At 45.7% G+C, this 25,841-nt stretch overlaps 1 protein-coding gene across 11 annotated transcripts in view; it reads left to right on the top strand.

The window, feature by feature from the left end:
- The window catches only part of LOC111147102 (dedicator of cytokinesis 9), a 277,848-nt gene that overhangs the window by 114,296 nt on the left and 137,711 nt on the right, over window positions 1-25,841 (top strand). For all 11 annotated transcript variants that reach the window (XM_022502995.1, XM_022502993.1, XM_022502988.1 and 8 more), the window contains exon 2: window positions 10,489-10,605. In XM_022502995.1, coding sequence (XP_022358703.1) covers window positions 10,489-10,605 — 117 coding nt within the window. The remainder of the gene's footprint in view (window positions 1-10,488; window positions 10,606-25,841) is intronic.

Raw genomic sequence — 25,841 nt, 5'->3', positions numbered from 1 at the left:
CTAAACAAACATGCTTCTCAAAGCCGCCAAGGCCATTGTTCCCGCACACACTGAGGAACAGTCTGGAGAAGAACATGTGTTATTGGAGGGGACGTGATCATATTTTGATTATATGATCTCTTTAAGTTTTCGAGTCCCGAGTCAAGGGAAGGAAGAGCATGTGTGTGACAAGGCAGTGGGAGGGCGCTTTCCTGGGTGATCATGGCACGGGATCTGGTTCTGTGCCGCTTAGCCCCTTTCCTCCTGCACCACTTTCCTTCCTCGGGGCCCATCGCAGTCTGGCACACTTGCCACTCTGGCCTCCTCTTCCAGTGGAGGCAGTAGTCCAGGGGTGGCTCAGAGACGTGTGGGCACCCCAGGCCAGCCAATCATTGGTACCTCCTCAGACAGATGCCATTCAAATTGCTTACTGTTTATTTATGTCTTGTTTGTTTGTTTGTCTGTAGGCTCTGTGCTCAGCACAGAGCCCAGCTCGGGGCTTGAACTCACAACCCCAAGATCAAGCCCTGAGCTGAGTTCACGAGTCAGCCACCCAGGTGTCCCAGTTGTTTACTATTTTAGATGACAGACAAGTTAATTGAGCTTGTGTAGAGGGTTGCTTGGGGCACAGCCAGTCCTCTCCGACTCCAGCGCTGCCCGCCGGACCAGGGAAAGCAGGGTCTACAGTTAAGCATTCTGTTTCCCCCGCATGTCCGTTGCAGAGCCCCTTGCTCACCTCGGGTCGCTTACTCCGTGTTCTTGGAGCCACATAGGGTGCCCTTTCAGAAAGGAGTTCTCATAAATGTCATTTCCTCTCTCACGTTGGGTTTCCAGAGATGCTGCGGCATCCCTGGAGACTGGCTTCCCAAGCCCTCGGCCTCTTGGCACCTCCGTCCCCTTTATGCATCTCTGCCCGAGCTGTCCTGAACAGATCGCTGTTTCTGGAACTCACAGTGCTGAGAGGAGGATTTATCTGGAAGCTAAGGATTCTTCAGTTTCCAGATTCCTGCCAGGGCCCTGGGAGGGCCTCCAGCAACTTTACATTCAAAATTTTGTATTTTTTTTTTTAACCCATTCCCCTTTCAAATATGCAAATTTCAGGCCGCACAAAATCTCGTTCCATCCAGGAACATGCTCCTTGGTGTCTCCATTTTCTCTGCAAGGACTCCCCAGTCCACTCCGAATCCTGGCTGGCCCACTCCTCTTTTAGACTCGGCTCTGAAGCCCCCCACATTGTCAGGTTCCGTCCCTCATCTGACACATATTCATTGGGTGCCCACACTCGGCCAAGCCTTGTTCTAGGTGTTGAGGGAACAGTAAATAAAATGGAAATCTTTGCCTCTGTGGAGCTTGTAATCTAACTGGGGGGGCGGGTGTAGGGGGAAGCCAGTTCATTCTAAATGGGGTCAAATGCCACGTCTGTCTGTCTCCCCTCTGGACTGTGAACTCCCTAGAGTGGGGTCTGTGTCCTTATTATCTTGGCATCCCAAAGACCTGGCACAATGCGTATGGATAGGGACAGGCTCAGTAAAAGTCTGTGGAGAGAGGGAGCACATAGCTGCTAATAGCATTTGCATGTGAGGAAGGGATGCAACTACTAATTATAGGAAAATGAGGATTTTCCCTTCAGATTTTTTTAAAAAAGATTTTATTTATTCATTTGACACACAGAGAGAGAGATCACAAGTAGGTGGAGTAGCAGGTGGGGGAGGGGGGAAGCAGGCTCCATTCTGAGCAGAGAGCCCGATGCGGGGCTCGATCCCAGGACTCTGAGATCATGACCTGAGCCAAAGGCAGAGGCTTAATCTACTGAACCAGTCAGGCACCCCTCTCTTCAGATGGAACCACTTCATGAAGTTCTGGTGGGCGGATGCAGTGAGTCATGTGTAAGAAAGGAGCAACGGGAAGTCTCACTGGGCAGCCCTGATTGACTTCTGGCTTCGGAAGGAGCCTTCTCGTTGCAGCGTGCTCCCCTCCCCAGTGACAGTGTTGGGGTCCTGTTGGCAGCGTCAAGAAGTGCACCATTTTGAAAATGGACTAAGTTCCATGAGGAATTTTTATCTCAGCCAATCAAGTAGCTTTTACAGTCATGCAGATAAATCAAGGAAGTTTTAAATTCTTTATAAGCAGAAACAATAAATTTCTCTTTTCTTAAAATAGAAAGCTCCAAGAGTTGCTGTTTCTCAGTTTGCTATTTCAAGAAGCGGTATTCAGGATTGAGCTTGTGTTAACATTTAATTACCAGAGACACAAAGTCCAGAAATGACTAGAAAGTTCCCAGGAAGCTATCCTGTCAGAGGGAGAAGCAGTGAAATCAGTAAGCCTGTCTGCTGAGCTCTTCCTGTGGTTTTCGAGGCTTCATACATGATTGGCCAAAATTGAGCTCATCTGTGCGCCTGTACTCTCCAGCTATCGTGGATTCCAGAGGAATCTCATTTTCCTGGCACCCAGAGGAGTCCCTAGCTTCTGTTTGCCTGTGGATCTGGAATTTCAATTTGCATGGATGTTCGGCAGCCAGACCTACAGCAACAAATGCTGGAGGAAGGAGTGAGGTCGGAGAGCTTCAAAGGGAGGTTAATGGGGAGGACGCTGTGGAGCATGCCTTTTGGCACCTGTGACAGCCACAGGATCCCATCAGGGGCTCACCATGCTGCCCCTGCTTCCACCAGTGGATGGGGACTGGTGGGGCCGTGGTATCAGGGGCTAACCTGTACCCATGTTGTTCCTTGAGACGCCCCTCCTTCTTCCCACTGTCCTGATCACATGGCTTTGGCTTCAGACCTTGCCCGTAGATCTTCAGCAAGGAAGCCAAGATTTCTATTCATTGTTATGAGCATGTCTGTGGGCGCCGGGCCTCCCAGACTCTCCAGCAGAGTCTGCCTCCGCTCCCTGTCCCCTGAAGGGCCACTTAGCCAGCTGTGAGCAGCGCAGCATGGGGCTCACCACCTGCCCCTCTCGCTGCCTCTAGAATCTTCAGTCCTGCTGCTCTCATGGCTCTGCCCTAGGGGAGTGGGTCTGAAGTGCTTCTGTCTACACCCGAACCCCCCAACTGTTGTTCTTCTCGGTCTTGCCTGACACAGGCCTCATCAATACTCCATTCAGTGTTTGATGGAAGCGTCCACTGATACTTATTTTGGGCTCAGTCCCTGAATCCCAGTGTCATCGCTGTTAGCACACAGTTTCCTCTGTTTGGCCTTTTGTGTTTCCTTCTTTGTGCATGCCCCTGCCATTGTTGTCTGTTGAATTACATGTCCTTGGAGCGTGCAGGAAAGTTTTTGTGAACAGATTGGTAAAACTGAATGTCTGTGCAGCCTTCACCACTCCCCTCCCCCACCAAAAAAACAATCACTGTCACGCAGGCAACACTTTTTTTTAAAAGATTTTATTTATTTATTTGATAGAGATCACAGAGGGCAGAGAGGCAGGCAGAGAGAGAGAGAGGAGGAAGCAGGCTCCCCGCTGAGCAGAGAGCCTGATGCGGGGCTCGATCCCAGGACCCTGAGATCATGACCTGAGCCAAAGGCAGAGGCTTAACCCACTGAGCCACCCAGGCACCCAGAACAACACATTTTTATGAATAGATCTTGTGGTACACATTTTTATGAATAGATCTTGTGGTACACCTCAGTAATACTTTCTTCCCTACATTTTGTTTGGTTTCATGCTGTTATCACCTCTTCATATGATCATGGTTTTATCACTCTTATTGCAAGGATAGATCATTTAAATTTACCTGTAGCATTAGTCAACATCTGTATTTTATTAATCACTGTTTAGCAAAGTTCCCTCTAGTGTAATAACATATGATAACATCACATAAATTTTTAGGATTGAAAAAAACCTCTAGTAGGTTTCCTTCATATATGAACTGAATAATTTTGGGGTATTCTTAGATTGTGCAATGACTTACCTCAAATAACCCCCGAGCAGTCCTGGGGCCAAACCCTTGGAGATATGCTTGTATTGCAACATAGCCCCTCATGCCGCCCCTCATGTGACGTTGAGTCATGACCTTGGGTGGACTGACATCATGGCCATGGAAGGCCAAGATGCAGAGCAGAAACTGAACTCTGCACAGACTCAGGCCCCGGACAGGGGTCGAGGCAAGTGAGGGACACCCAGCTTTTCCCGCAGTCACTATGTCCCTGGGTCCTGGGCTAGACGCTGGGGTGTGGGGGGCAGAGAGAAGGAGACTCAGCCCTGCCTCAGGCCACTGAGAGTCAAGAAGGTAGGCCCAAGGCAGACTGAACTGCACTCTAGGACTGCTACTAACAGGGGTGTCCCTGTCGGGAGGTGTGCCCCAGGTACAGCTCCAAGTACTTTTTGTGTGCCCTGGGGCTGGAGCAACTCTGCATTCACTCTGTTGGCGTATTGGCCTGTGGGAGATCGGTGTTTAGAGGAAGGATTCTGCTAAAATAGGACATTTGCCACGGCAGCCCACAGGGCTGTAGGCCTGTGACAGGTGCAGAGGTGTGAGCGAGTGACAGGAGCAGGCTCGTGTCACAAGTGGAGCCCCATTGCTTCTGTGCTGGGCCTGGGGGTTAGAGACACAGCGAGAACCCGCATGGCAGCCTCCATATGACAGCTGCACGTGGGTTAAGGAGTTCAGAACTTTGCCTACCTGAAGAATTCTCACTCTTCTCCAGCACCTTGAGGCATCACTTCGGTGCTGAAGTGAGGAAACGTTCCTGCCCGTGGGTGGCAGTCGGCTCAGCCTCCTCCCTTAGCTCTGCATTTAACTTCTGCCAGCACCTCCTGCTATATTGAATTATGTTTACAAACCACCCTCTCCCACTGTCCAGAATGTCCTCAGCTCTGTTCCATGGCTACTCTCCAAGGAATGACAGCCTTTCCCAAGAACTGTGTATAAAATTTTGGAAAATAATATGTATACACATTTTGGGGAGAGTTGGCCCAAGTTCTCAGAAGGGTCTATAGCCCTAAAGAGGTTAAAAAGCTCAGCCCTGGGCTTGTTCCTTGTCCCTCTCTGAATATTTAAATTCCAGCCCAGTTCCTGGGACATCAGAATCCTTGGGGGAGCTTGTGCCAACGCAGATACCGAAGTCCTACCCGTAGAGTTTCTGATTCAGTTTACTTTTGTATCAGCTTCTCAGGTGCTGCTGCTTGTTACTGGGACCCCACTTTGAGAACCAGTAGACTTTTGTAAACTGAGAGTACCATGGTCCTCTCCCTGTCTGATTTCACAATAACCTAAGAAGCAAATGTTCATAAATGAGGACATTTAACTTCCAAATTGGGGACAAAAGCTAAAGAAGTTGTACACATAGATTGATTTACAGTTTTCCCTTGCTACAGAAGCAACATAATCTCACCCTGTACAAGTTCAGAATGTCACAGGCTCAAGAGCTGAACAAACCCCCATCGTGCTTAGCGAAACACAGCATCTTTGGCTAAAGTCCAAACCGGTGTATTCTCAGGTTTTCAAAACATGGTGATTCTGATGGCCCTGGATTAGCTCCATCTATGACCATGGGTTGATATGGGTAATTCTGGGCTCAGAATCTTGCTTTTGACCATAGAAAATCAAGAACTTGGCTTTTGTACCTGTGTACCCTGGGAAGGATTAAACTTCATTGTGTTGATGGCTTTAAAAACCAAGGCCATGAGCCAGATCTACCCTAAGCCTCTTTCTACTAGACAGGAAATGGGGGTACTGGCAGTCTGGTAATTAGCTAATTTCATTTTGCTGTTAGTCATTCCTGTCACCAGTGATGCTATAAGCCAGTCAGTTCCCTACCCTAGTGGGCTGTTCCCCACTCATGTGACCACTTGGAAAAGCTCAGTGATGCTGAAGAACAGTGAACAGCTGTAACCACTGAATCATCCTTTCAAAGAAGAGTAGAAAATGGGCAGTTAGGCCCTTAACCCCCAGTTGAGTAGGCCCAGAGGTATGACTTCCCACGGGCCCACTGTCCTTTGTTTGTAGCTGCCGCTTCAGTCTTTATCTTCCCCCTTGTGTTTCTTCCACTTCTGTGGCTCCTGCCTGTCTTACCCTGAGTGTTGTCCCCTTTGGTCTCTTCCTCCCCCACCTCCACCTTGTCTCTTTTCCTGTTCCCTCACCGGTCTCCATTCTCACCCTTTCTCCTCCTGAGGCCACGTGAGGCATGGTGCGGGTGACTTGTTATTTGTATTTGAAGCAAGAGCTTTTTGTCTTGTTCTTAGGTAACAAGTGAGTCACTCCCAGTTGACCCCTTTTCCTTGGGGTCAGTGGTTCTGTCCTGGAAAGCGCTCCCTGCAGCGGCTGAATACTGCTGCCCCGTCAGGGCTCAGTGAGTGATCTAAGGGTCTGTCCATGTGTCAGATCTTCACAGTCCTTGAGACCAAACAAGACATGACATTCTTCCATGAAGATTTCCCTGATACTGAAATCAACCTTGTGGGCTTTCCTGTTTACAGGCATCATCATTCCTTAACAGAACATTGGCTTAGAAACCCTCCCCACGTTTACTCTGCTTGAGTGCTGGTGCACACAGACCGGTTAAAGGGTGGCCTGGAGAAGGAGTTCTGTGTGACAGAGGCCATGTTCTGACCCAGTCTGTAGGTTACCTGGGACACTTCCGGCTACTTGCTCAACTTGTCATCTACCTCAGTAACACGGAATGACATTTCCATTCCTCTACCTTATACTGGCTCTAAGTGATGTTAAAAGATAAGCTGAGGTATATTAAAGCATTGGTAGAGTTTGAACAAAAATCATTTCGAATCAGGGGGCATCAAACCGGAAGTTGTTAGGAACAGTTAGGAGCTTGGAGAGACTTACAGAGAGAAAGAGCAGAAGCAAAGGGAGGAATAATTTTATAACCTTGAGGCATTCCCCAGTTGGATTTTGGTTGGCTTATAGATGCCACCAGGGCAGTCGAGCCCCCTCAATGACGCAGCCTCCTTGTTTAATTAATTTTCCAGTGGATGAAGTGTGATCATCTGTGTTTAGCCTTCCAGCTTACACAGAGGCACCCAAAGCAAGGTAATCCTGACAGCCAAAACCTTACATTGAGTCATTAGCTACTTCCAAGATACAGTCAGGGGAAAACAGTAATCCATGCAGTTAACGAAAGCGTATCAGAAACAGGCAGAACTGACCTGTGAATATTTTTAGAGTTTTCACTTATTAAATCTTTTAAACAATCTAGGTTTAGTCAAATGCTGAGAGAGAATCATTAAATATATTTAAGAACGTGTACACGTTGGGGTGCCTGGGTGGCTCAGTGGGTTAAAGCCTCTGCCTTCAGCTCAGGTCATGATCTCAGGGTTCTGGGATCGAGCTTCTCTCTCATCGGGCTCTCTGCTCTGCCGGGAGCCTGCTTCCCCCTCTCTGCCTGCCTCTGCCTACTCATGATCTTTGTCTGTCAAATAAACAAATGAAAATCTTAAAAAAAAAAAAAAAAAAAAAAAAAAAAAAAAAAAAAAAAAAAAAAAAAAAGAACATGTACATGTATTGTGTGTATCAGCCCAGAGACAGGAAATATATCAGTTAATTGGAAATAGAAAATTAATATAAAGAATTATTAAATTGGTAAAAGGGGATTAATTACTAAGGGGTGAAGGAAACTACAGCATAAATCAGCAAGCGGTGACTCTTGGGCAGAATCTGGCTGTTGCCTGTTTCTGTAAAGTTTTAGCACCACTCTGTCCATTTGCTTATTTATTGTCTGTGGCTGCCTTTATGCTCAGAGTTTAGTAAACAGTAAGCTGGTAAAGCCTGAGATACTTAGTCTCAGCTCTTTGCAGGAAAAAGTTTGCCAATCCCTGCTCTAAGAATACAAGAATAGTCTACCTAGAGAGCTGTGCTGTAGGAGCAAGGCAAAAACTCCCAAACATCATTGGCTAGGAAAAGACCCTTTCTCAGGAGGTCCCTTCAGCACCCTTTCTGACAAAGGCTGACATTGTAGTACTGTTTTCTGACAAGTAGACTGACCTTGCCTTGTGGCCTGAAGGACTGCACTGGTGGCCTTGTTGGAAGGTATAGGAAGGGAACACACCCAGGCATAGCTTTGGAGGTGCCCAGGGCTGGTGTAGAGGACCAGGTCACCCCCTTGGAGCTTACCTAGTCACCGTCATGTGCTGGACAGCGTATGGAATAGGGGAGAATGCAGTGTCCATCTCATCCTGCTGGATCTCTCTCTCTGACCTCTCTCTAATGTAAGTGTAGCTGTCGCTATCTAGAACTCTGTCAGTGTGTAAAGCTATGAGCATCTTTGGGTTTTCTTAGGAATATAGTCCTGGTTCCCAGAGACAGTGTTGCTAATCATGACATCGATCCATTCTGCCAACAAACACTTAAGAACTGATTACTGCATGCAATGTAACAAACTAAAGTAAAGAGCACATTATTTAAGTCAAATTAAAGTATTTTGGAGAGTATTTTTATTGGTTTCTGTGGCAATTCTTTCTTTAAAAACACTTTGTGTCAGTCTGTCTCTTTTTTGAACATCTTCTGAATGTAGAAACAGTTCAACATTATGAATATCTTGTAGGAAGAAATTACACTCCTATTAGGATAGCTTTAATTTTTTGTGTATATTTTTATTTCTGTCCGTAAATGTATATTTTGCTAAATTATAACAGTGCCCTTGTTTGGTCATTGCATTTCTTTTCTTAGCATGTCCAAACATCTTTGTAGAGTCTACTTTTAAATCAGGCAATCGAAGTTAAAATAGGCATTTGTATGTATGTTAGCTGGAGTAAGCCGACAACCGCTTTAAACAACTCCAGAATCTCAGTGGTTAACATGGTAGGTGCTTTTGCTCCTGCTCACGGTAATTTTGGCACCTGTTTTCAGGAAGCAGCCTTCTGTTCGGTGGTTCAGGGTCCAGATTCCTTCTCTCTTGGGGCTTTACCCTCTCCTCAGGCCTCCTGAGTCCTCTACATGATGCTGGCAGAGGGGAGAAGGGAGGGTGGCTATATCAGTCACTCAGGGCAGCTGGCACAGAATATAAGCAAGTGGTGGGGGGGTGATTAAACAACATATTTATTTCTCACAGTTCTAGAGGCTGGGAAGGCAAGATCAAGGCACCAGCCAACTTGGGGTCTAGAGAGAGCCCACTTCCTGGTTCTTAGATGGCTTTCTCCTCACAGTGTCCTCACACGGCAGAAGGGAGTTCCCAGGGGTCTGTTTTATAAGATTACTAATCAATTCATAAAGCCTCTACCTTCATGACTTAATTGCCTCCCAAAGCCCCCACTTCCTAAAACCATCACACTGGGGATTAGGTTTCAGCATGCGAATTTTGGAAGGAATACATCATTCAGTCTTTGGCAGAGAACTTTTACGGTCCAGGCTTGGCAGTGGCCATACTCCTTCCCCTCACCTGCCATTGACCTCAAGACACAGGGCCACGCCTAACCCCGGGGAGGCTGGGAGAGGTGGTCCCGCTGTACCTAGAAGGAGAGGAGAGGTTTGGGGAACACGTAGCAGCCTCAGCCACAATTCCCAATGTGATGTGACGAACCGGATGTCTTTAATATGTTTCATTTGTATTGTCATTTGAATAGACATAAAATGTTGAGATTATGTAATCAGATGATTTTTGTTAATAGTTTCAAAAATAATTTTGTAGGAACTATTGATATTATGGACTTAGCTACCTCTGAGAACGTGTGTGTGTGTGTGTGCGCGCGCGCACACGCGCGTGACACTCACGTGCATGCGTGCCTGTTATTACTTGGCATACTGCGATATAGGTGTCTTTCTCCTTGACCTAGCCCACGTAGTGCCTTCCGTGTGGGTAGTGATTAGTAAACACCATGGCAATACCTGGCAATAGATAGAGGAGATTTTTACTGAGAAAGAGATTTTTACTGAGAAGGCTAACTTTGGAAATAGTCAAAGCATATTCTCTCATTTCTTTTCCCGCTTAGCTTGTTGCCTCTTACTTCTGCTCAGTGCGTGGTAGGGACGGTCGTTCCTACCTGCTGAGGTTCACGCACAAGCCCTGGTTTAGGTGATAACCATTCTCTCACTCCTCATAGCTCACGTTTTTGTGTGTTTCAGTATTATATAATGAGTATGTAGACATTTCAGGAGACAGGGAGATATTTTGATACTCTGAGAAGAGTTCTGTGGAGTCTTATATGAAATAGTGAGCCCTGTGGATGCTTTAATCCTGGGCCAGGAAGGGTGCCACTGTTGGCATCCAGCCCTCACCACCAGCCCACAGTTGAACGTCTACACAGGGCAGTTCTGGAAGAGCCCGAGGCTTAGATGGGGACTGACCTAGCCAGGGGTGACCCAGGACACGACTGGACATTCTGCCAGACTTTGTAGCCTCCTTTGCGCTTTTGTAACTAAAAAAGCAGAATCGTAGACAGAGTACCAGGAAGCGTCTTCTGTTCCTTTGAAAATAACTTTTCTGTCTTGTTTCTGATTCTCCTTATAGTAAAATTGACATAATGTCACTGAAGAAAAGTTGGAAAATGCAAAAATAGTACAAAGTTCTTTAATCATTTATCTATAAGAGTGTTTCAGTTACTTTTTTTTTTACCTTTTAGGCGAAGCCAAAGCTGATTGAACCACTCGACTATGAAAATGTCATCGTCCAGAAGAAGACACAGATCCTGAATGATTGTTTAAGGGAGATGCTGCTCTTCCCTTATGATGACTTTCAGGTAGTTAACTTTCAAATAGAGCCATGTGGTTGGTCTTTACAAATAATTGTTTTTAATCTACTGATTTATTATTTGATTATTTAATTTTAGGATTTTTAAAAGATGAAGATGTTATCTAAGAGAGAGAAGTTATATCGTTGCATTTTTCCATGCATTCCTTTATGGGTTGATTTTTAAAAATGGTATTATTTTTGCATGTAAATACATACAGGTATGAATATGTGTTATATATGTTTATATATGCATATAGGCATATGCATGCCTATGCATACATACACACATGCATGTATTACACGTAGGACATAAGTATTTTTTGTGTGTGTTATACTTTTAATAAAAGTGCTATACTCTGGGTGGATTTAATGGACACAAGCACCTTCTGTGTCTTACGAGCTTCATTTGAAGAGAGATTTACGGTTTCTGCCGGTGCCTCGGTGCTAAGGAGAGCATTTGCTGGGGAGCACTGGAGGAATTTGTCGTGTGTCCTTTCAGGGTCACATTTTGGGAAGCCACCACGAGAGAACCCCTGAACCGCGTGTGGGCTCCCAGGGAAGGGCTTGGGGTAACCAGGAACGTTCTGACGTCTGCCTCTCTGGTGAGCGACACATGCTGTTCCTTGGATCTCGGGGTGGGGGCTGCCAGCAGACCGCTTGGCCCGCCTCCTGCTGGGAGCTGCTCTGAAGATTGTTGCTTCCGGTCTCAGGTCGCGAGAGCCTATGGCCGAGCCACCCACAAAGAGCTGTGAGGGCAGTGAGGAGTGATAGTGGGACCCCAGTGGTGTTAGAGACCTGGCCGCCTGTGGTCACTGCGGGCTGTGTGCAGGTTCGGGTTACTCTCCTTGCTCTCTGGGACCTGCCTCATTGTGTGCTTCTTGTCTGCCTCGAAGCTTCTTTACCTGGTGCTGTTATCATCCAATGCCCTGTTTTCTATGAATTGAGCTGTCTCTCTCTTTTTTTTTTTTTTTTTTTCTTAAAGCTTCATTCTTTGTGGGATAATTTGAAAAGTGCTACGGGAGCACCAGGGTAGTGCAGTCGGTTGAGCCTCCAACTGTTGATCTAGCTCAGGTCCTGATCTCAGGGTCATGAGTTCAAGCCCTGGTTTGGGCTCCACACTGGCTGTGGAACCTACTTAAAAATGAAAGTAAATTAAAAAGTAAAATAAAAAGCACTACCTACTTGTAAAACAAAACAGAATAGATGCTGTTGAAATACCTGATGTTGGGCGCCTGGGTGGCTCAGTGGGTTAAAGCCTCTGCCTTCGGCTCAGGTCATGATCCCAGGGTCCTGGGATCGAGCCCCGCATTGGGCTCTCTGCTCATCAGGAAGCCTGCTTCTCCCTCTCTCTCTCTCTGCCTGCCTCTCTGCCTACTTGTGATCTCTGTCTGCCAAATAAATAAATAAAATCTTTAAAAAAAAAAAAAAAAAGAAATACCTGATGTTAAAAGCATTCCCCCCATGATGAGTGCTGTGAAGTGTGTAAACCTGGCGATTCACATACCTGTACCCCTGGGAATAAAAATATATTATATGTTTATAAAAAATAAAGTTAAAGTGTTGTAAAATGTCAAAAAAAAAAAAACCCCTAAAAAAAAAAAAAAAGGAATTCTATCAAAGATACTATCTTTAGATAGTATCTTGAATTCTTAAGAATTTCTCCCTGTCCCATACTTCCATCCCCACTCCTCCAGCACTATTTTGTTATTCCTAAGTAGTTTCTACTTTGGGTCTTGACCTCAAATGGTTCCCAATCTCCTTTGAATTATCTGAGTTACGCTAGTTCCATAAAATGAACCAGGTGGCTTTCCATGTTTTTGTTTGAGGACAATTGTACTACATTAAAGTTTTGTATTCCTCTTGGGAAAAAAAAAAAAAGCAGCATTCCCCCACCACTTTCTTTTAATCCCACTGCCTTAAATATAACCTACCACATACATTTCTGTGCCTACTGCATTGTCTTTAGAAATTTCCATGTTGATAACAATTGTTAAGTTATATTCTTTGAAGTTTTTTTTCCCCACCAAATTTCTACCAGTTTACAACAAAGCTGGGAATTCTCACAAATGTTCACTTTTTTTTTAAACTTCTAAGAGGTACATTTGAAGAAAATGATTACTCTTTAATTCCTTCCTGAAAAATAAGGAATGCTGTGGAAGTGGCATTGGCCCTGAGTGTGATTCTGCTGCCCAAGTACCTTCCACTGATAAGTGGTTTCAGATCATGCCTCAAAATAGGATGTTTCTGAAAACGTCGTTGCATAGTAGACTACTCACCTAAAACATAAATGGAAGCCTCAGAATGATTTCTTTGCCTGTGATTTTGGCAATAAGTTTATCAGCATGAGAAGTTAAATCAGATGATTATAAATTAGGCTTCATGTTGACACATGTTTCCTGTAGTGTGCTCCGAGGAAACTAAAGGTTATCTCAAGTTTCTCTGAGCATGAAGTATATGTATTCTTCTTGGTATGAGTAATAAAGTTATCCCAGTGTTCGCAACCTAGAATGCAAAGTTGTGTTTGCAGCCCGAGATAAAATTACTCACGATGCAAACAAATCAAAGAAACAAGATAGAGTTAATTTAGTATCATCTTTTACCCCAGGGACAAGGAACCTGGGTGTTTAAGCAGTTGTAGAACCAGATGATTGAAACTCTGAGAAAAACTCCTTTGTCCCTTTTGCTTGTAACGATTTCCGTGGAGATACCAGGCATAAATTTTCTAGGAAAGGCAAAGAACTCGCTGACATTTTGCTGGCCAAGATTGAATAAGGAAGTTATTTTCTGTTTCCGGGAAGTTTTTCCCAAAGATTGAGGAGCTTGAATTTCAGCTTTGATCCCCATCACAGCAATTATGATGGACTCCATTTAAATTTGGAGGCTGTTATGTGTTTTCCTGGAGATTCCTATGTTCTAGGTAATGCCATTTACACCGTGCTTTCTTGTTAGATTGTCTTGGTGATTTTAATAACTGTCTACTTAGTTGAATGAGCAAAATGTCTTAGAAGTGTCACAGCTTCCCTCTGTCCCTCTATTTTTAGGCAGAATAGAATTCCGTCTGTTATTAGAGGCAGAGGGAAGAATTAGATCAGGGAAAAGTATTTCATATGGAAAAAAACCAGCAAGATGGTTAGGAAGTGGGTCAAATTGTGAGCAAAATGCATGCTGGGGGTTAATTTGCAGGATCATGCTTACAAGTTAAACAGTATTAGTTAACTATTAAAGTAATAGAACTTTGTGCAAAGCTCTGTCAAATGCATTCGCAGTGATAATTGACTAAAATCTAAGTATGGATAGTGATGAAACAATTGTACGGTTTTAGAGGAGGACATACGTTAATCTTGGTCAGGGTTTTTTTTTTTTTCCTTAAGATTTATTCATTTATTTTAGGGGGATGAGAGTCTGAAGCAGACTCCTGCAAGTGTGGTGCCTGATGCCTGGTTCGATCTCACAACCCTGAGATCACAACCTGAGCCCAAACCACGGTTGGGTGCTTAACTGACTGTGCCATCTAGGCGCCCTGATAACGATCAGCTTTCAAGGACACCTGTGTTCTCTGAACACGAGTCTTATGTACAGAAGATTTTTTTGGTCAAGTGTATTTGCTGAGGGGTGGGAGAAGAGTGTTTAAAAGAAACAGACAGGCACCTGGGTGGCGCAGTTGGTAAGCATCTGCCTTCGGCTTAGGTCATGATCCCAGGGTCCTGGGATAGGGTTTTGCATTAGCTGGGAGCCTACTTCTCCCTCTGTCTGCTGCTCCTCCTGCTTGAGTGCAGGCTCCCCATGTCACATAAATAAATAAAATAGAAAAAAAAAATAAACAGACAAAATAACCTGAGAGACATGGAGTCACTGTGGATTTTAAAAAAGGCAGAAGGGGGGGCACCTGGGTGGCTCAGTGGGTTAAAGCCCCTGCCTTCGGCTCGGGTCATGGTCCCAGAGTCCTGGGATTGAGCCCCACATCGGGCTCTCTGCTCAGCGGGGAGCCGCTTCCTCCTCTCTCTCTGACTGCTTCTCTGCCTACTTGTGATCTCTGTCAAATAAATAAATAAAATCTTCAAAAAAATAATAATAAAAAAATAAAAAAGGCAGAAGGATAGTTCTCGCACTCAGAATATTTGTGAAGTTGAGTTTTATCTGCGCCGGGTGGGGGCCAGGGGTGTGAGGCTCATGCATCCCTCACTGGCTGACTGCGCTCCTTTTTCAGAATCAGCCCCCTGCTTTGGGGTCTGTTCTCTTCTGTCTCTGTGTTGGCTTCATGGTTCTCCTTGTTGGCGATACCTTCTTTTCTCTTCCATCCTTCTAGAATCTTCTTACCCTTCTGAGGCCACTTCACATCCCATGTCCTCTGAAGATGTTCAAGTCCACAGGATTTTTTTCCCCCATTCTCTTAATCCCTTTAATACTTACTGTTCACACTGTAAGTATTAAGTTATTAGATGTAACTTACAGCTAATTTAAGGTTTTACATTTACATCTAAGTACACTGTCTTGGGCTTTTCCCTAACGGTTTCTTATACCTTTTGTGGTCCTGGGTCACCCACCACCTGCGCTGTGGCCAGGATGAAGGCTCAGACCTTGTGTGTGTGTGAATCTCTGTCCTTCCACCCACCTCACACCCACCTAATCTCTTTACTGTTAGAATGTTTTAGATCAAGAAATGTAAGTTGACTTTTGCTGAAGAAATGACACATCTATGCACGACTGAAAATAATGTCCAGGATTGCTCCCCTTCTCGTCAGACACATAGAGCCTGATGTGGGTCTGGCCATTGACTTCCAGTCACGGTTCTCCTTCAGGCAGAAGTCCTTTATCGGGTGATGCTGGTAGTTTGACATTATTATTTTTTTTTTAAGATTTTTTTTTTTATTTGTTTATTTGTGTGAGAGAGAGAGGAGTAGGAGAGAAAGAAGAGTATAGAGAGCAGAGTAGGGGGAAGAACTGAGGGAGAAGCAGGCTCCCTGCTTCGGGAGCCTGAGGCAGGGCTCGATCCCAGGACTCTGGGATCAGGACCTGAGCTGAAGTCGGATGCTTAACCAAGTGAGCCACCCAGGTGCCCCATGATTTGATGTACTTAACTGTTGCCATCACTCCGATGAATCTGTAGCTTGCTTTGGAGCTCCGTGTATCACATACCCTTGTGCCCTGGCTTGTTGCATTGCTTACTAATGTGTGTGCAGCTCTGTAAAGTGGTAGAATATGGGAAAGGTAGTAATTAGTCAGAAACGATGCTGGTGGCAGTTTATGGATATCATGTATATATCACAAAAACTAGTGTTTGGTGTGTGATATAAACTAACAAGGATAGAATTTGTATGGAAGAACAGAAAAGAGCGTATCGTGTTTCGCTCCCAGAGATGTCTCTAAAGGAGTAGAAAGCAGAGACTTAGAGACACTTGTGCCCCCGTGTTCATGGCAGTGTTAGTCACAACAGCCAAAAGACAGAAACAACCCCAGTACGCACCAGTGGATGAATGGGTAAACCAGATGGGTCTTTCCATAAAATGGGATGTTTTTCAACCTTCAAAGGGAAGGAAATTCAGCCATGGACCACAACATGGGTGAGCCTTGAGCATATTATGCTAAGTGAAATGTGACATTCGGAAAGGACAAATTTTGTATGATTCCCTTAGAAGAGGTACTTAGATTAGTCACATTTATGGAGACAGGAAGTAGAATGGTGGTGGTCAGGTGTCGAGGGAATGGGGCGTTAGTGTTCGAAAGGTACAGAGTTTCGGTTTTGCAGGATGGTAAGAGTTCTGTGGGTGGATGGTCGTGATGGCTGCAGCATAGTGAGAGTGTTCTTAAGGCTCCTGGACTGTACACTTAAACATGGTTTAAATGGTAAACTTTATGTTATGGACATTTTACCACAATTTGGGGCGGGGGGGAAGAGCACATGGTTGCAGGATTTCTGTGCTCCATGGATGTGAAATGGCTGTATCCTTAAAGTTGTTCCAAGTCAGGGTGAGGAGTAATTTCTCCAGTGTTCTTCCTGCATATTTCATGGTTTAGTATCATCATGTTCCCTAGCAAGAGAATTTAAAAGGAAAGACAGGCGTACCAAGGAAAGATTATTAGGAATGGGCAATCCTAGAAATTTTCATTTTTGGCAGTGTTTAGAGACAGGAGAATCCTAGAGTGTTCTCAGCATTGTATAGAAAAATGTGGTTAATCCATTTCCCTTTAAATAACATCCTGATTTTTATTTTCCCCCTGTTTCTTTTCCTCTTCTACTAAACATGAGACTGATAGTGATCTACAAACCAGTGACCTGAAAAGGAAGCCAGGCCCTGTTGCTTACAAAGGGCCTGGAAGTCCCTGATCTCATTTCCCATCTGTCCTTTTGAAAAGAAAAAATTCTTTCCACACTGTTTTGTCCTCACTTTTTATTATATGCTGCCAAAAAAATAACCTCAGTACTTTGTTTTGAGCTTTTTATTGAAAAATGTTCTTTTGATAAATTCCTCGAAATTTTTATCAGAGGGAATTCAGTGGCCAACAGTGTAACTTTCTGTGAACATTGTGGTTTCTGGGATATTAGTTCATGTCTAGGACTGAACCCACCTGAATAAAATCTGGATAAGTAATATTTCGAAATTGAAATTGGCCAGACCTTCAGGACATGAGAATTTTAATTCTAGTTTAAGTAATGACTTTTACAGAAAACAGGGATAGATCATATTTTTATGATCAAATATGTCTTCAAAGCTTATATTTTGGATGGAACCGATCAGTTGAATTGAAAAGTATATTTGTTTAGCTTGTAATTGATAGTTTTAATCCTTGTGCAATGGGGTGCAGCCTAGTGAGATGCTTAGAACAGGAGACCCGGCTCTTGCTTTCAAATTGTTCAAAATTTAGAAGAGATAATGACCTAAGGTTTCTAATAAGAAGGAGAATGTGACTATTAGCATGAGAGAGATTGAGTCCTATGGGAGTTTATCCTATTAAGTTGGAGATAGTGGAACATCCAGGTGCTGAGAATCCTTAAAGTGGTTGGAAATGCAGAAGTTCAGTCTGAGAGAGGGGCAGGGGTTATTGAACTGGGCTCACCCATAGCAATGTGAGCCAGTAGCCCGGAGGCCTAGAGCATGGGGGTACCTCCATGGGGACTGGATCTTGGGTGTGCCTTCACTGAGGAAGGAGGGAGGTAGGAAGCAAAGACAGACAGCTGGGAAAGAACCAGGAAACTGCAGGGTCCTGGAAGACAGTGAGAGGACTTTGAAGAGGATAGGCAGAAAGGGCAGACAGTCTTGTGCTCCTCCTGATGGGGTGGGGGAGTTGATACCGAGGATGTCTTGACCAGTGAAGATAGTTTCTGGCCAGGGCTGCCGTGAGCAGGTGGGTACAGTGGTTAGTATTACATGGTAGTAGAGAGAAGGCATCATTGTGGCTCAGAATAAGAACAAGAGGCTTTAACAGGATTGGGAAAACGAGGGAATGAGCTAAGAAGGGAAATCCAGGAATGGGGAAGACATGAAAGATGCCAGTGTTATAGGGATGTGGTTTGAAACAGGCTCTTCTTGGGGGCACCTGGGTGGCTCAGTTAAGTGTCTGATTCTTGGTTTCAGCTCATGTCATGATCCCAGGGTCATGAGAGCGAGCCCTGCATCAGGCTTCACGCTCAGTGGGAAGTCTGCTGGAGAGTCTTTTCCTCTCCCTCCTCCTCTGTGTCCCCCTCCCCAAGCTCTCTCTCACAAATTAATAAATAATTTTTTAAAAATAGATTTTATTCATTTATTGGATAGAGCAAGAGAGCACAAGCAGGGGGAGCAGCAGAGGGAGAGGGAGAAGCAGGCTCCCTGCCGAGCAGGGGCCTGATGCAGGGCTCAATCCCCAGACCCTGAGATCATGGCCTGAGCTGAAGGCAGACGCTTAACCCACTGAGCCACGCAGGTGCCCCATAAATAAAATTTAAAAAAAGAAAAGAAAAAAGAAACAGGGCTCTTTGGGGATCTTGGGGATGGAACTGACAGTCTTTGGGGGAAGAAGGAGGAGAGAGAGTTCCATCTCTGAACAGTGAGAGGATTGGCTATTGAGAAATTTAGAGTGGATTGGGCTGAGAGACTAGTCACTGGCTGGCTCATTGGCGGGGTGCTGTGAGAAGGGTTTGGAAACCTAGAGAATAGGATGAAGAGGGGGTGACAGTAAGAATCATTAATTGATTAATTCCTCCACAGCTGTAACCGTGGCCACAGCCCTCATTCTTTCATGTCATGCTGTGGTTAATGCAGGAGCCTCCTGTCAAGTCTTCTGGATCCTATTCTGAATGCCTTTCAGTTTATTCTAACAGAGTAGCCAGAGTAGTTGTTTAAAAATAAGTTTAAAAGGTAGGTCAGATGGTATCACCCCTGTGTTCAGAGCCCTTCGGTTAAGACCTTATCACGACTGCCCTGACTGTCTTCCTACTCTCAGCTGCAGCCACACTGGCCTCTGCAGGGCGCCTCCTTCCCTCTGGGCCATCTCCTGCCTTAGGGCCCTTTCTCAGGCTTTCCCCTGTGCCAGTGAATTCTTTACCCAGCTGTCTCCCACCTCCTGCAAGCCTTTTGCCAAATCTTACCTTCTTAGTGAGATCCTCGCCCACTGCCGTGCTGCCCGACCCGCTCTGGCCTTCTTGGTCCCATTTACGTTTCATTTTTCCCTCACCACGTTGCTTATCCACTTCCAGCATACTTACTGGTTTAATCGTGAGCTCTGTGGGGGCAGCGGTCTTGGTCTCATGCACTGATGTTTCCAAGCACCTGGAAACACATGGCACAGGGCAGGAATTCACTAATACTTGCTGAGTGGGATGAATGAGTGAGAGGGAGAGAGAAAATGAGAAGGTATGAATCACCAACCAAGAGTGGGCCCTTCCATCTAACATTTTGGTGAAAACAGCCTTTTTGGGAATGTCAGTACTGGAGAACTGAGAAGAGAAAACAGGGGATGTGGGTTGTAGTGGCAAGATGGTGTGTGGAGGTGGGGAGTAGCGGCAGGCCCCAGACTGAGGTGCTTGAGGTCCTGACATGGCCTCCCATGGACTGTTGGCCGTGTGTGGAGGCCCTAGAGGTGGATGTTGGGCTGAGGACCTCGTGGATGAATGAGCAGAAATGCTTGACTTGGACATAAAGTTGGAGGGATATAAAGTAGCCCTTGGAAAAGGGGCATTTTCATGTTTGCATCACACAGGGGGACGTTTGCTAGGCAGTATGGATCATGGGGAAGGGTAGGGAAGGGAAGTAGCCTTTTTTCACGGAGGCAGATCTGTATTATTACATGATTTTTATTAGAAATACTGCACTTTATTAGAAATACTCAGTGACTGTGGGTCACTCAGTTAAGTGTCTGCCTTTGGTTCAGGTCATGATCTTGGGGTCCTGGGATCACGCCCCATGTTGGGCTCTCTGCTCAGCAGGGAGTCTGCTTCTCCCTCTTCCTTTGCCTGTGCCCCCTGTACCTTGGACTTGCTCTCTGTCTCAAATAGATAAATAAAATCTTAAAAAAGAAAGAAATACTGCACGCTGCTGAGGAAAACTTACGATCAAGTAGGGAGTTGAGATTAACTACATAAATAACTAGATGAAATAGGACACACACACACACACACACACACACACACACACACACACAATCACCTGCATCGATGGATCTAAGATTTGATTCTCTTATGTTGAGTAAAAGATACTGGATAAATCTCATAGTCCAGCACTGTATGCATGTGCTCCCCGCCTCAGGCCATACTCCCTCCCTCCCTCCCTTCCTTCCTCAGGTCTTTTTCTTTGCTTTTTTAGAAAAAATAATGTTTAGCTCACATTTTAAATAGGTCAGAGAGAAGGGTAAATGTCCCACAGTTGGTAAAAAGGTATAAGCACAGACCATCCTTGTAAGCACTGAGGGGTAGGAGGACAGTTTTTTGTATGCGATTAATATATTTGTCTTAGGTTATTAAATATGAATAACAGACATGCATAGACGAAGTTCTAAGTGAAGGTAATATCTTAAGACCATGTAAGCACATGGAGATTTATTTATACTGTATCTCTACATTCATTGACTATCCAGTCAATCTTTATAATTGTTCGTAACTATAAAACTGTCTCAAGGGGGAGACCAGGGGAGTAGAAGAAAGGAGACACCGTAGGATTGCATGCAAAAACAAGAACACAGAGTCCTTAAAGAGAAAATCTAGGTTTTGGCCTCAGAATCACCAGATGTCATTGAACGTATTAGTAAGTTCAAAATCTCTGTAGTTGCTGCAACCTGAAAGGTTCCTGCTGTGTCCATTGCTGTGCCTCTTCCTGTCAGGGCCGCCTGGCAGAGTGTGTCCTGTTGGGAGTGTCCGACCGCGACCTGAGTGTGCGTGCTGTGTGTGCGTGAGATCCAGAGAGGACAGAGGAAGGAGGTTCAGTGAAGTCCCCTGACGCCAGAGGTCCTCGAGTCAGGACTTCCCCTTCTGCTTAGCATTTTGTCAGCAGAGCAGAGTCTCAGCTCCGCCGTGTTTGAAATAAGACTTTGGACGTCCTCCCAGGAGCTGATGTGCTGAGGCCCGATGGTCCGGGAAGACCAGTGTGGCGGTGGCGATGCCGGCAAATGCATGGAGGGATTTGAGGGCAGTCGCCCTTGGTGCGTGACTGAAACTGCTCCTGAGTGATGAGGAGAAGCTGAGGGAGTGAGCCTTCCTGGGAGGAAAGCTCAGCAGGATGTTGGAATACATAAATAATGGCCATGGTGTAACACGAAGCGTATTCACCATGCTAGGTGTTCACGCAAAGGTATGGTCTTTTTGGCAACTGAAATTACATTCTAGAGAAAGACATATGGAGCCACACGCAGATAAGTAGAAAACAAAAGAGACTGTGCTTGCTTATATCTTCTTCAAGGTTTTGTTACCAAATGGAACGTAAATCAATCAGAGGGAAGATAGGCGCTCTAGACCCAAGATTTAGTCACGTGGCCAGAAGTTTAGGCCCTGGTCTTTCTGTTACTAATCTGGGTGTTGGGGTAGGTGAGAAGCCTTCTTAAAACTCACTTTTCTTAATTTATAGTTCAGAGATAACATTTGCCCTAAAATTTGGGTTCTCGTAGATGTGCAAGAATCCAAAGCGACATTGCATGCAGGAAAGCTCTTTGTAGCCCTGGCTGATGTCCCTCAGTTGGCAGGGAGGGAGCTGAGGGCCTAGGAAGCAGCCTCTTTCCTCTCGAGGGAACATCCGTTCATTTCTGAGGATTTGCAGAGTCATGTGATGTAGAGCAACTGGTGGGGAAGCTGGACCTGCCACTTGTCCCCCAAATGACCAAAGGCTACTCCTCGTTTTCTGGAGCCCCCTACCCCATGCTGTTTTCTCTTGTGAAGTGGTATTTAAGAGTGACTAAGAGTCACTTAAGAGTGACTACAAGTTTCATTGTAACACCAAACCCAACATAAACCAAACAAAATCTCTAAAAACTGAACTTAATCGATGAGTCTGGTTATGAAGGCTTGTGAACATGAACTTATTTATAGTTTACTGCATTTGGAAAGCTATGTAATGTATGATTTTGGGTGTTAGCAGAATGAAATCGTTACGACTCTCAAAGGTCTACTGACACCTATAAATGCATGTGACATTTTAGGAAGCAGGACATGATGTGGTGACAGAGGCTACCTGAAGGCTCGCCAGCTCTGAGACACTGTCTCATCTGGAACGCTGAATGATCTTACAGTTGAGTAAAAGCATCCCCATTTTAAAATCTCAACCGCCCATTCACTCAACAAACATTTATGTTGTGCCATGTGTTTTGCTGGGTGTTGGAAAAACAAAGACGAGCAGGAGAGTCGACGTGTCTCGGGGCTGGTTGGGGACATGGGTGGTGGGAGCAGCCCGGCAGTCAGGTGGATGGCCTGGTGCATGAGGGAGTCACAGGTCCCCGTGTGCTGGGGGGCTGAAGATGGCCAGGGGAGTCCAGAGAAGTCATGAGTGCTGCTCAGCCAAGGTCTTTGGTTGTGGTAAGGAACTTGGACTGTGTTCTGGTGGAAATGAGGAGTCATGGAAAGGATTTAAGCTGAAGCCTGATGCTAACAGATGAAACTTTGAGAGATGACTGGCAGAGAAGAGGTAAGAGGGACGAAAGAGGGGAGCGTGGGTGCCATTCTGGGCCGCATGCAGGCGCATGGGGACACCCAGCAAGGAAAGTCAGCGATGTCACACAGAGTGGCACTCTGAGCAAACAGAAGAGGATGGTGCGGGAGGGGAGCCTGGGAATGGAAGCCTGGGGGAGCTCATAGGGGCTGAGGAAAAGGAGCTGTGCGGGACAGGTGGCTGCCAGCATGGCTTTAACAGGTTCCTTGAGAGTTATATTTTGTTAAAACCCCTCCAGAAACCTAAATGGGATTCCTTCTCTAAACCTGTATCCTGTCCCATGCCTTGTCCATTTTTGTAATTATTACTGAATTCGACATGGAGAGCTCTCAGGACACCGGAAATGGGATCTTCTGATGTTAATAGAACCCCGTGGGTCAGTCTCCAAGACATGATCTCCACAAGGAGATGTGGGAAACAGCCAGTTTCCAGCCTGGCTTGGGACTGAATCCTCCCAAAGCAAGTCAGCTGTTCTGGAACAAATGCCAGTGCCAGACGTTTGGAAAGGTTCCTCTATGCTGTGCTCGAGAAGTCACAGTCGAGTCCCCAGAGTTTCTTGTAGTAATGTTTCGGGCACAGACAAAGGCAACCAAGGCCGGGGTCCAGCACATGCTATAAGGGGACCTAGCTCCACAGACACGTGAGGTTCCCTGCAGTTTGGCTCAGGCCTAGAGACGAAGGGAAGGAGGTGTTGAGAGCTGCCCAACAGGGAATAGTTGAAAATCCAAGATAACTTTAGAACACTGGAGTGGACTCTGTCCATCTGGCCCAGCGGAGCGCAATATAAATTCAGCCCAGGGTTTGCTTGCTTAGTAATGGAGGTGGGCCAGGCCGAGGGATGCCAGCCCCAAGAGCTGTCTTCCCCCAACCGCCTGGGCTTTGATTTCTGGCGGCATCTACTTCCCTCCCCTCACTGAATGCTGGCCTCCTCCTACCATACCCCAAGGTGGTCCTTCTCCTGAAAGATCAAAGTACTCTCTCTGCAAGTGCACCGAGCCCTCAAAAGTCTGAAGGCAGTTCTACTACGTGAATTAAAACAAACACAAAAATGAACACAAGTGCAGGATGCTCTGTATGGAATTACAGATGGGTGGGGGTTGACTGCTAAGCAGAGGGTGTCCACACTTTTGCCTCAGGGTAGATGGGAGCTGACCCTTGCCCTGAGACCTGGTGGGCATCCTTGTCCAGCCGGCCACGGGCATCTTGGGCCCTCTTCTCTGACCTCAGGCCCTCCACAGGCCTCAGAGCCCATCTTAGAGGTCTGGTGGCACCGGGGACATTTCCCTCACTCTTCCACATTCTGCAGCCACGTGCCTAACTGAGCGGTGACCGCCTCCAGAAGACCTTCTTCACCTGTTGTAACTCAGTGTCTCAGCCGCTGTAGGGTGGCCTCCCCTCTCTTCAGAGCTGTTCCGTGTAGAACGCCAGCGGAGCCGTCTCTTCCTGTTTCAAGCCCTGCCCTCCCTTCTGGGCTGCCTGTGATGTTTGTTTTTCCATCTCAGGGAGGACACTCCCAGCCCTGGGCTCCTTTGAACAGGAGAGATGGGGAGACGTCTGTGAAGACTGCGTTCAGCTGGCTCCCAGGCAGCCCACCCACCTCTCTGGGATCCTGTCTCTCCCTCATTGTTCTTACGGCCCCCGGGGGGAAGGGTGGGCCTTTTGTCTCAGTCTTTTAATTAAAATCTTATAAAATAGGATATTTTAAACAGCAGTGGCTATGCATGCTTCCCTCTAGGAATTAAGACGGTTGTTTTGTTACAGTTTTAATGCCCATTGTAAAGTGATTAATAAAAAGTCCCATACCCTATGGGTTGAGAGGGTTAGAATAGTAAAGAAACAATGACGCGAAAGCACGTCTGTTACTACTCACCCTACCTTTATTTAAGTCTACAAAGCGACTCTTCCCTCCCTCAAATCCAAAGATTCCTTTCCTAAAAAAACAAATGGGGTAATCAATCAAAGCAACCTAGTATTCCTCTTCTTTTTTTTTGGATGTCCTTTAGTCTCTCTCAAAGCACCTCATAGCACTCAGATAATAAGCCATTTGAGAGAGATAGACTTAGAATTCCATGTTCACAGAACTGTGGAATTTTTAAATTACACGGGAAGCCTGGAGATCCTTAGAAAACTCTCTGTTTTAAAAATGTGGAAAGTTAAAACTTTCCTTCAAGATCACACAGCTCATTAGAGGCCACGCTCACATGAGAACTCAGGTTTCCTGGCTCTGCGTTCAAACCCCTTTCCAATATCAGTCCTCAGATTCTTCCATAGAAAGTTGAATTAAATTATTCACCTCACATTTCTTGCGGTTTGAAACATGAGCTTCTCAGTATCCCGCTTCAGTGGTGTCAGGATGGCGGGTTGGCCGGCGCTGATGGAGAGAAGTCAGAGCCAGGCTGGGGTCAGGAATTCCATGCATAGAGAGAGATTCCAAGTTGAAGGTGAAGACCATCAGAGGAACAGCTGTGAGTGATGAAGAGGAGGGCCAGGGAATGCCAGGAAGCTCCAGGGCTGGCCCGTATGGGGAGACCTGCTGTATGGTACGTCTGTCTGTCCCTTCAGGTGACCCACAGCCCTGCCTCCCTGGGCCAGCCTCCTTGGGCGATGGCTCATAGGTGCTGAAGTGACCCCTGTCTTTGGGGGGAATAATTTCAACCAAGAGAGAAAAAAGTTTTTAAAATAAGAGAGTATCTATTTGAAATTTGTCCTTCCAGATTAGACTTGGAGATAGTTGCAAGTTCTGCTGTTTCTATTCAGGTCTGAGGCGATCTGAACTCCTTCAACTCATTCCATTAAAAAAAAAAAAAAAAAAAAAGTCTCCTGAAGATTGACGTGGGCTCTCATGTCTCCTTGGATCATCTTCTGAGCCCTTTGGGCGAGGACTTCACCCCTTTCTCTTCCTGTAGCAGTTCTAAATTTTTCTTTTCAGGAACTCCTGACATTTTTTGGATTTCCTTGTAAGACTCCTGTCCATAGTTGGCCAAGGTAATTAAGGATCTCTTTGTGTCAAAGACTACCAGCGTTTAACCTAAATAACAGTAACTGAAAATAATTTAGACTGTTGTAGTAGCTAGAAGAGGGCATTTATTATTATTTTTTTAAGATTTTTTAAATTTATTTGAGAGCAAGAGAGACGGTG

Source organism: Enhydra lutris, unplaced genomic scaffold, assembly GCF_002288905.1.
Source record: "Enhydra lutris kenyoni isolate GAN:26980312 unplaced genomic scaffold, ASM228890v2 scaffoldscaffold15, whole genome shotgun sequence".
In the NCBI taxonomy this organism is placed as follows: Eukaryota; Metazoa; Chordata; class Mammalia; order Carnivora; family Mustelidae; genus Enhydra; species Enhydra lutris.
This window is presented reverse-complemented; position numbering and strand designations above follow the sequence as displayed.